Genomic DNA, 10,688 nt, shown 5'->3' with positions numbered 1-10,688 from the left:
ATATTTGATGGCCAAAAATAGAATTGATGGACGCGAAGAGTTTTTCAGGTGCCTAATGTATAGGTGCCCCTTACATTATTTACAATAATTTACCCGTAGCAACACACATGCATTTAACTAGTTTTTTGAAAGCTTAGAACCAGTAGCACACCATGTGGAAAGTAGAGAAGAAAAAGCCAGGATGATATCCTCATATTTCATCGACATTTATTTTAAAAGTTTTGAGATAATAGCACATCATGAAAGAACTAAAAAGAAAAAAAACTAGCAATGCATGTTCTTTAGATGCTAAGTATAACGAGAATATATATGATAAACTTTATAAATTAAGTTATGAATGTAGTGAATATTGTGATAAAAGACTGCCATGGTCCCTCTAATGATAAGTGGGTAGCTAAAATTTCCGAACGCGGAATCACTTGATAAAAGTATTGCTATGCACGATGAAACTATATCTATTGCTACTATTGATGATGCTTACAATATTTCTATTAGTTATTTATTTTCTACCCTTGGAACCACTGGGGTGCACATTTCTATTATATAATCAGAAATCAGGATTTTTTTTTGAGAAAGAAGTCGGGAATTACAAAAAGGTTAGGGGGTGGTTAGGATATACAAAAAAGCCGCCGCACCGGGCCTCGGCCCACGGACCCAAAACATCCAGCTGGGCTGCATTTACTGCGGAAAGGCCCAAGGCCCAGGCCGACAACCTATACCACCTGAAGCTCAGGCCGAAGTCAGGGGAATCTCCATCAACTCCTTCCCCAAGCCGCAACCTCCCACAAATCTCCGCCTCCCCTCCCCTCCCCGGCCGCAGCAGAGCGCCATGTCGTCCTCCCCTACCCCCGCGCCAGACGCCGGCGCCGCCGCGATGGCCGTCGACGACTCGTCGGAGACCGACCAGCTCGACTCCATGTCCACGGAGGACATCGTCCGGGCCACCCGCCTCCTCGACAACGAGGTCCGCGTCCTCAAGGTACGGCCCCCCTCCCCCGAACCCTAGCAGCCGCTATCCCGTCCCGTCGGTCCAGGGTTGCCTGATCTGGTTTGTCTGTTCGCGGGGGTGCAGGACGAGCTGCAGCGGAACAACCTGGAGCTCGAGAACGTCAAGGACAAGATCAAGGAGAATCAGGAGAAAATAAAGCTCAACAAGCAGCTGCCCTACCTCGTCGGCAACATCGTCGAGGTTCGTGCCTCACCTGCCCCAGGAATTTACCCGATCTGGTCTTGGATGCGGAAATTATGGGTTTCTGTACCAAGTTCATTCATGCCGGATTCACGATTCCCCGATCCAGTATTAGTTCGTGCAAACCGGATTAGTAGCCCAGAGTAGCGTCTGACGTCACATGCTCTAGTTTTGAGCTTCACTGCGTGCTAATTGATGAGGGGCCAGTGACTGTGTGCCCTAGTTTAGTTGCTGGAAATGTTTGACCTGACAGAAACGCGTAGTTACACGCCAATTTCCCTCTTGTGACCAACCTTGTAAACTAGTAGAACGCCTGTGCAAGTAACCTAATGTTTAGGGAAAGATGTGCATCCCTTTTTTCTTATCAGTCAGTTGAATGTTCGTATGTGCATCCCTTCTGTGATATAACGCTGGATACTTGGCACATGCGCCAGGATCAGAAATTTGGCCGATTGGCAGTTATGCCTCTGAATGCTAGCGTTAAGTGTAGCGCCGGCTCAAGACATTTCATCGAGCACTTGATTGTTTTTCTTCCCACATCTATGCAGTTTCATTTGCTCCTTTTCATATCACCGTGACAGTAATACGCTATAATGAGGACATCTTCCAAGAGAAGAATATGCCACACATGCATTATGTTAAATAAAATACAATTATAAGCGAGTAAACTTATCAAATAGGAAAAAAACTGTTTTGTTGATTTTGATCGGTTAATTACATTTATTAACAGAATATCAATAGAAATGTTGTCATGGTGGAGCACACTTACAACACATGGACTTTCTCAACCTTAGAGCCCGTGTTCATGGTCGATTAGCTTCAGCAGCTGCTAACATAAATGCAATCTAGCTCGTAATATGTCGTGCATTGCTACTTTCAGCTGTGTAGCGAGGACTACATCTGGTGGTGGAGGTCCTACCTCACCTCATATGTGCTCTTAATGAACACGTTCAGATTACTACATGGACTAACCCAGATTATCCATTAGGCGGTAGATATAGTACCTTGGCGTTTTCTAGACCGTGGCGTCAAGCTGCAGAGGGAGCTGCATCGTAATTGTACATGCCATAGTCTGACGGCACGATAGCCGCGTGAATGATGTGATGATCAGTACTGATGATGATGCCTGCAGTATTGGAGCGGCGGCGCGGCGTGCTGCCCTGGAGGCCCCAATGCGGTGAGGTTGACCTAGTACTAGTAGCCTAGCGGGCGACGGGCGTCAGGGACCATGGGTTGAGGGAGACGAATCGGCAGTCCTGATCGTGAATTCGTGATGGATGGGAGCAGTGAACGGCGTGATTGAGGGTGTGGAGAATAAACCGAGTGGGGTTGGAAACTAGGGGCGACGGGGCTTTAGTTTTGGAAGAAGATCCCTGGTGGGAGGAGAATAAAATCAGTGGGGCTCGTACGTGGTGGGTCTTGTATCGATTGATGAGCAACGAACGAACGACTTACAGACTGCACCTTTAGGAGTAGAGGTTATCTAGGAGGTAGTAAATCAATTGCAACTGTATTGCTTGCTATGTGGTAGCTATCTGGAATCAGTTGGTGTGTATCAGTGCTGTTGTTCATTAGCTTCTGATAACTTATCTGGCAAGGATAAACTGCTGCACTCATTTAGTCTTTTCCAACTCAGAACTGATATTTTCAAGGTTATAATCTGCCAGGTTGCTGATAAATATCTTGACTTCAGATGCATTTTTACTTGGAAACCTACTAATGTAATTTGTCAACTGTTTCAGATTTTGGAAATGAACCCTGAAGATGAGGCTGAAGAGGATGGTGCTAATATAGATCTGGACTCACAGAGGAAAGGAAAATGTGTTGTTCTTAAGACATCCACAAGACAGGTAAATAAACTTGCTCAAACTTGCTGTGGTGCTTATACATCTCTAGTATCCGTTATTACTTCTACTCCCAACTGTATATGCATGAACTGTCCTGGATGTAGCCCAGGCATGCTGGTGGTTGGTGCCATAGAAACAAGTACTCACATAGGAAAGATGCTCCATGGTTGATTAGTTGTGTGTATTCAGGTTGACTCCAATTTTAGTGTTTCTGCCTATATTTGGGAGAGCCGAGTAGTACAACAGAAGTTAATTAAGTGCTAGTGTTTTAGCTCAGCACAGTTCAGGAGGTGGATAATTAGGAAAGAGATAAGACTATGATTTCATTTGGTTTCAAGTTAGTACAAGCGTTAAGTTAGGTACGTAGTTTTGTACAAGAGCAGGTGTTGTAATCTTTTGACACTATGGACCTTTTCCATCTAAACAAGCAGTAAAATTCTTAAGTAGATTTTAATTTTGATTGACAACTATCCTATTGGCTACAAACACCACCATTTGTTATTTTAACTGAGTTTGGCATGTCAACCATGCCAAGTTCTCCTGGGAGTTTGTACCATGATACATCAATCACAAATAGCCGAATTTATTATGTCAGACATCACATCCTAGTACTTTGCAGCGTCAATTTTCCTGTCCCTGCCTGTGTACAGCATTTTACTTGGTGTATCCATATTAACCCTTTCATTTTTGAGCCTATGGGCTATTTTAATTTTAGATTTTTGGAACTTGACAAGCTTTATTTCCACATACCATTTGATGAATCTCATTAGTTGGGCAATCTTAGCTGGTTTAGGGAATCAATTTACTTGTGTGCTGTAAAGAGTTGGACGTGCTGCCCAAGGCTTCTCTGTTCATTTTCTATTCTTGATTGCAGACTATATTCCTTCCTGTGATCGGGCTAGTTGACCCTGACAACCTCAAGCCTGGTGATTTGGTTGGAGTCAACAAGGACAGCTACTTGATATTAGACACGCTACCTTCGGAGTATGACTCTCGAGTAAAGGCAATGGAGGTAGATGAAAAGCCTACGGAGGATTATAATGACATTGGTGGCCTTGAGAAAGAGGTATTTACTAGGATGATTGCCAGTTTATCTTTCTGTAGGTAGTACAATGTTAAGTTTCTTACCTCAGAATATTTTTAGTTGATAATTATTCGCTTTTATTTGCTCCCTCATGTTCTGATTTTGTATTGTCTAATTTCTAATGCAGATTCAGGAACTCGTTGAAGCTATAGTGTTGCCAATGACACACAAGGAGCAATTTCAGAAGTTGGGAATCCGTCCCCCGAAAGGAGTTCTTTTATATGGACCACCTGGGACGGGGAAGACATTGATGGCTCGTGCATGTGCTGCACAAACCAATGCAACCTTTCTGAAACTTGCTGGTCCGCAGTTAGTCCAGGTAACTAACTTTGGATGTTCATTGAAAGCAGAATGTGCAATATCATGTTATTATTCATTTTAATGAACTAGATGGTCATGCTAATTGACTTGTTCTAGGGCTAGCAGGCTTATTCTACTAATCATTGAACACTGCTTTGGCATGCTTTGTAGACTATGATCAGTTCTGTTAGGATGATATTGTATCTTTCTTCACACTCAAGTGAACTTTGATTGTAATCCTTAACTCTGTAGTTGATAGTGATTAAGGATTCTTTAGCATCATTGGCTCAGGATATGACTTGACTTGCATCTAAAATTGCTGGCTCCAACTTAGAATGTCCATTTGCATCTGTAATATTCTCGGGTCCAGCACTTTTTAATTCTTCTGGGTATCTTTCAGTCAGATATTTACATTTTTGTGAATTGTTTCAGATGTTCATCGGTGACGGGGCAAAGCTTGTCCGAGATGCCTTTGAGCTGGCAAAGGAGAAGGCCCCCTGCATCATTTTTATTGATGAAATTGATGCAATTGGAACAAAGCGTTTTGACAGGTGCATTTTGCATTTTGTTTTGCATGCATCGCTTGTACACTAAGCGTTGTGATTTTTTAGTTTAGTCCAGCGCAAATGCTTAGTTTCCCTTTACCTATTGTGGTTGAAGTATGCCTCGTCATGTTGTTACTCTTGTTTTTAATTTGGCGAATTGTCTGATGAACACCATGGTACTCCCTCCGTCCCAAAATAAGTGCCTCAAACTTGTACTAACTTTAATACAAAGTTGTATTAAAATTGAGACACTTATTTTGGGACGGAGGGAGTATAATCTTTGTATGAAGAAAATCAGTTAGTGTCCCTGCAAGTCGAACACTCCTTCAACCTTCTATGTCATCATATATAAAATAAGAAGTTGTTAACCTATTAATGCAGGGTAAAGATATTGATTACTTGCAACTAGATATGATTTTTTACCGGGAAGTATATATTTGATATTGTTTGTATTTTTCTTTTTCTATTTGACTGCAGTGAAGTGAGTGGTGACAGAGAAGTGCAACGAACTATGTTGGAGTTGCTGAATCAGCTAGATGGATTTAGCAGTGATGAGAGGATAAAGGTCAGCATGTCCTAATATTTGTCTCTGTAATCTGAATGCATGCAAGCTCAACCTGTAAAGATAATTTGTTTTGTACTGATGGTTTGGCCTAACTAGTTGTTTTGAAAACAGTAATTTGATAAAATAGATATTTTTATTTGATTGATTAATGAGTAGCCACAGATTGGCTTCAGTTGGTCATAATTTGAGAGATGATGAATACCTGATCAGATGTTTTACTCATCCTGTTAGCTTAACGCATTGTTGTTATGTGACTTGCAGGTGATAGCTGCAACCAATCGTGCAGATATTCTTGATCCTGCTTTACTCCGTTCTGGTCGCCTGGACAGGAAGATCGAGTTCCCTCATCCGACGGAAGAAGCAAGAGCTCGGATTTTGCAAGTGTGTCTCTTGTAATTTGTTAAAGGCTGAACTCTTATTGCAAAAATTTCTTACCTTCTGGTTTTGTGGACTCAAAGAAGTTTCTTCTGTGTTCTATCTTGTAGATTCACTCAAGGAAGATGAACGTACATCCTGATGTCAACTTTGAGGAGCTGGCTCGTTCAACTGATGATTTCAACGGTGCACAGCTGAAGGCTGTTTGTGTGGAAGCTGGCATGCTTGCTCTACGCAGGGACGCTACAGAGGTTTGTGCTGACTCTTGTTCTTTTGCCACACTGGTGCCTTTATGGAAATATCGGTTTGTTGGTAGATAATGGAAGATGATAACCGCAGATAAAATCGATTAGTATGTTAGATCAGAAAATTATAAACAAATCAACATTAGGTCTATGGTATGTTCAGCATGAACTGGACAGCCTGAAATATCTTTCCTACTTCTAAATATTTGAGTTGGTGGTGAGTTCACTCAGCTCAACTTCCTACCCTTAAATCGTGGGTCCTACTACACAGCAGATGAAATAGAAAATATATTGACTGATGTTGAACCTGGTATGTCTCCTGTGCATGGATAGCAACCTGGTACGCATAGTTTTTTAGAGAAAAATACACATATCTTCCTCACGGCTTCCTGTTACGCCGCCCCCATCATCCCCTGACAGTCTTCCTTCTCCTGCCGCCTCTATGCTCCAATTGTGACCACCGGCATTCATTTTTTTTTTCAATCCTCGCCTCTCCTGATGCTGCAACCCATAGCTTGCTACAAGGAGAATGGCAACTGTGGGACACGCTAGCCACCAGACTGCTGCTGCAGCTACTGGAGCTCGGCGCCGGTGGGTTCTAGACCGGTGTGAGGATATGCATGGGCAACGGGTTTGGGGCTGGGGATTTCTGCTGGTGCTGGGCATAGAAGTTGTATTCGGGAGGGAGCTGTCTCTGTATTCTTTGGTTGTTCCATGGAAATGCACGGGCACTGATCTAGTAAATACATTTTGCAATAGAGAATCATAGTGGAATATAAATAGTATTTATGTGTCCTGGTAGCTCGTACCATCAATTTTGTGATTTGACTGCCTGAAGTGCACTTCCCTCATGAAGCATGTTTAACTGTATTCAGAAACAACGGATAATGCGCTCAACCCTATCTTTTTGCATATGCAGGTGATCCATGAAGATTTCAACGAAGGCATTATCCAAGTGCAAGCAAAGAAGAAGTCCAGCTTGAATTATTACGCTTAGTTTCCCTTGAGTAATCAGAACGCTTGGTCCAGTGATGACCTCTGTTTGTAACACTCGGCTACCATTTTTATTTGGAATATAGTTTAATTCTCGAATCCTCCTGATTGTGTGAAGCACTCTTGCTTTGTGCCTGTACTCTGTGCCGAAAATGTGAATTGTGGACTATACGGCTGGTTCAGGATGCATTAGCTCGTTTAATGAATGTGTGGTACTACTGATAGTATGGACTTTTCGTGAGATTTTGCAGCATCCACGAGAAAACGAGCGTTGCTGCTCACGGCCGGGAGCATTTTTTTTTCCTTCGAAACGGACTCACGGCCGGGAGCATGGCCGCACACGAACAGGTAGCATGGAAGCAAGCTCAGCTGAAGTTACGTATTCTAATCACCTCTTGGAAGGATATTATCTTTTGATTAGCTCAAGGGCAGCACAAACTTCAGAGTGAGGATTACTGCGATCCAAGACACTCTGAACCTACTACTGTCTCTCTTGGAAGTGCACAGAAGATGAATCATTTTCTTCTCCCGTAGGAGAAATGCAGGCATGATCATGAGGCATGAAAGACAAATCTCTTTCCCATTTTTACCGCCTGAAATAAATGCTCGTGGCTAACAAATTCAGAGCCCATTAGGGCATCTCCAACAGTCGTAAGATAGATGTTGGTTAATTTGCCACTTAGGACATAATAATGATATGACATGTAATAAATATGGAAAGAGAGCAAAGTTGTATGTAGATTAACCAACAACCTTTGCACAAGCTCCAAGATGAAATAGAGAGTAATCACATTTATTTTTTCACCATCTATTGAATAGCTTACATACAACCTATTGGAGTAGTTGTATGATAGCTTGTTGGTTGATGACATGGATATTTTACCAACAAGATTAACATACAACCTGTTGAAGATGCCCTTATAAACACTGTCCCTTCCTTTCGCCACGTAACCGCATCAGACAGACAGTGCAGCACGCGATTGGGTATTGCGACGATGTGATTTATGACGTATCGACAAGCCAGGGAACGACGGTTGCGGTGTCGATTCTGCCTGCCTGCCTGCCTGCGGTTGCGGGTACAGTGAGCCACGTCCCATGCATCCTTTTTTTCTGGCCGACTGTCTCGATATACCCAATAAATTCAGTTCTTAGTATAGTGACGCGCGCATTGTATTCAACGACCTATAGACCCGTCAAATTATCCGCAGAAACAAATCGATGAGTTTGGTGGCTGGTGAGGCCACACTGATGTTTCCCATCCATTACTTGTCAGATCAGTAAAAAATTGTGGCAAAACGATGTTGAATGCAGTCACTCTCGGTATCCGAACCAACACGGAAACACGTTTTAAATTTCTCAAGAATCATCAGCCCCGGCCGCCGGTGGCAGAGGATATGATAAAGAGGAGGATCCCTCCAACGATGCCCCTCATCGAGGAAACGGGTGCGGAAGATGCTAAATCGACGACAAAGAAGCGCGCACGCAAGCAATGGATTGACGGACAAGCACATTTATTTTTATTGGGTTTTCTTTTGTTTCTTTTTGTTTTCCATCCTACATTTTTATATACATGTTCAACATTTTTTTCAAATGTTTGTTCAATATTTTTCAAATACTTGTTCGACATTTTTCAAACACTTGTTCCATTTTTTATACATGATCAATAGTTATTTAAATACTTGTTTAACATTTTGTAAATACTTGTTCCACATTTTTCATATACTCATTCAAAAAATGTTAAATACTTGTTCAACATTTTTCAACATTTTGCAATTTATTTGAAGAGTGTTTTTTAATATATATACCAACCCATTTTCCTATATATATATATATATATATATATATATATATATATATATAGAGAGAGAGAGAGAGAGAGAGAGAGAGAGAGAGAGAAAGAAAGAGAGAGAGAGAGAGTATTTCAAAGTATAAACAAAAGTCCAAATATAAAAGCAAAAAAGAAAACAAAAAATGTAAAAATAAACAGGAAAAAGATGTTGTGGCCTCCCCGCGCTTGTGGGCCGGCATATTCAAAAATTAACTAGCGAGTGAGCTGGGCCGGCCCGAAACCCGGCCTGTCTGGCATATGATCAGGTTTAAGGTAGTGTTCTGTTTATAATGCGATTGAGGTGCACAAAGTACATGTACGAAGCAAGGAATTGTAATGCGTCTACCCACTAACTCAACCTGACTTATAGAACATACCGAGGCCTCTAAGGTTACACAACCTAGTCGGTTAGGTCGGGGGAGGGGAGTCCTCCACAGCTCTGGCCTCCTGTCTTGGAAGGGTTCCAGAGTCTTCTCACATGGGGCCGGATTGATGGCCCAGGACGGAGATGACCTAGGGGGCCTCTGAAAAGTGTGAGCCCCCGGGCCATGACACCATCACGTCCATAGAAAAAGAATCCCGGATCCACGAGAATCCAAAAGGCACAAAAGCCAATAACAAAACACTGCAGAGACTGCGGTTTGGTTAGAGCATCTCTAGCAGACCCCGTAAAACGCCGACCCGCATAAGGCTTTTCCAGTTCGCGGAAAAAGGGTCTATGCGGGCCGGCGCGAGCGAGGTCAGACTCAGACCCCGTAAAACGGACCTGTAAAAAAGGATATTCGTTGAATATGCTCTTTTATGGGTCGGCTACGCGGGGTCTGCTCGGGCACCGCCGCGTCGACCAGCAAACCAAAGACGCCTAATAAGCGAATTTGACAGAGATTCCGATAAATGAGTTCAAATTCAAACAATAAAACACAGTTCGCATGCAAATAAAAGCTTAGTTTTGTAGGGCAAACGCAAAAGGAGTTCTTGCAAAAGTGACGACCACGCCCAACATCATCTTGGCCGATCTTCACTCTGCACCACCGAGTCCATCGAGGTCATCGCCACCACCGAGTCCACCTCCGGCACTTGTTCCAACTCCGGCACCAAAATCATCGGCTGGCGCACTGAACGCATCGGCGACATTGGTTCCAAACCCCGATGAGAAAACATCTCTGACACTGTAACAAGCACTGGCCGACGCAAGCATCCTCCTCTACAAGATATCTCTTCTTGCCATATCATGCCATTCTTTGGTGAGGTCGTCCATGTCATTGCGGTTCAATGTCATGATCTTGTTCTCTTCGGGAAGCAACTTGGATATGGCTTTGTTTTCAGCGGCACATGTTCTTCTCTCCTCAATGGCCGCTTTGCGCAGCCCCTCGTCCTTGAGAAATTGCCATTTTTCTTACTTCTCTCGTTCCTTCTTCTCGGCCAACTCTTTCTTTATCTCAAACGTCTTCATTAACATCAACTCATTTGATTGCACCATGACATCAATCTTGTCCCGCAAGCTTGATGCTTCGTGCTCTCTCTTCATCTTCTCCTTAGTCTTCTTGTCACCATCGGGCTTGTTCAAGTTTCTTGGGCAATCATCATCTTCATCTTCATCCATGTTCGTAAGTGAACCTCTCTTCGGTGGGGATTCTTTGTCAATCAATTCCACTTGTCGCACTCTTTGAGCAAGTCCCACCAATGCTCTAGTTTGAAGAATTTGCCTTCCAAAGCT

At 42.9% G+C, this 10,688-nt stretch overlaps 1 protein-coding gene across 1 annotated transcript; it reads left to right on the top strand.

Moving 5' to 3' along the window:
• Nucleotides 1–747: 747 nt before the first annotated feature.
• Nucleotides 748–7,335, top strand: LOC119278102 (26S proteasome regulatory subunit 6A homolog). The gene is made up of 10 exons (XM_037559463.1): nucleotides 748–979; nucleotides 1,073–1,189; nucleotides 2,932–3,039; nucleotides 3,911–4,102; nucleotides 4,248–4,439; nucleotides 4,853–4,971; nucleotides 5,443–5,530; nucleotides 5,792–5,911; nucleotides 6,016–6,156; nucleotides 7,070–7,335. The coding sequence occupies exons 1-10, from the start codon at nucleotides 830–832 to the stop codon at nucleotides 7,145–7,147; spliced, it is 1,305 nt and encodes a 434-aa protein (XP_037415360.1). The 5' UTR covers nucleotides 748–829; the 3' UTR covers nucleotides 7,148–7,335.
• The last annotated feature ends 3,353 nt before the right edge of the window (nucleotides 7,336–10,688 follow it).

The sequence above is a fragment of the Triticum dicoccoides genome, chromosome 3B (assembly GCF_002162155.2).
Source record: "Triticum dicoccoides isolate Atlit2015 ecotype Zavitan chromosome 3B, WEW_v2.0, whole genome shotgun sequence".
Lineage (NCBI taxonomy): Eukaryota > Viridiplantae > Streptophyta > Magnoliopsida > Poales > Poaceae > Triticum > Triticum dicoccoides.
The sequence above is the reverse complement of the archived record's forward strand: the minus strand, read 5'-3'. Positions and strand labels throughout refer to the sequence as shown.

Coding starts and splice junctions, on each gene's coding strand:
- LOC119278102 (XM_037559463.1), top strand. CDS start 830: ATGTCGTCCTCCCCTACCCCCGCGCCAGACGCCGGCGCCGCCGCGATG. Junction 4,103..4,247: donor TTGGTGGCCTTGAGAAAGAG/GTATTTACTAGG, acceptor TTTCTAATGCAG/ATTCAGGAACTCGTTGAAGC. Junction 5,531..5,791: donor GCAGTGATGAGAGGATAAAG/GTCAGCATGTCC, acceptor TGTGACTTGCAG/GTGATAGCTGCAACCAATCG.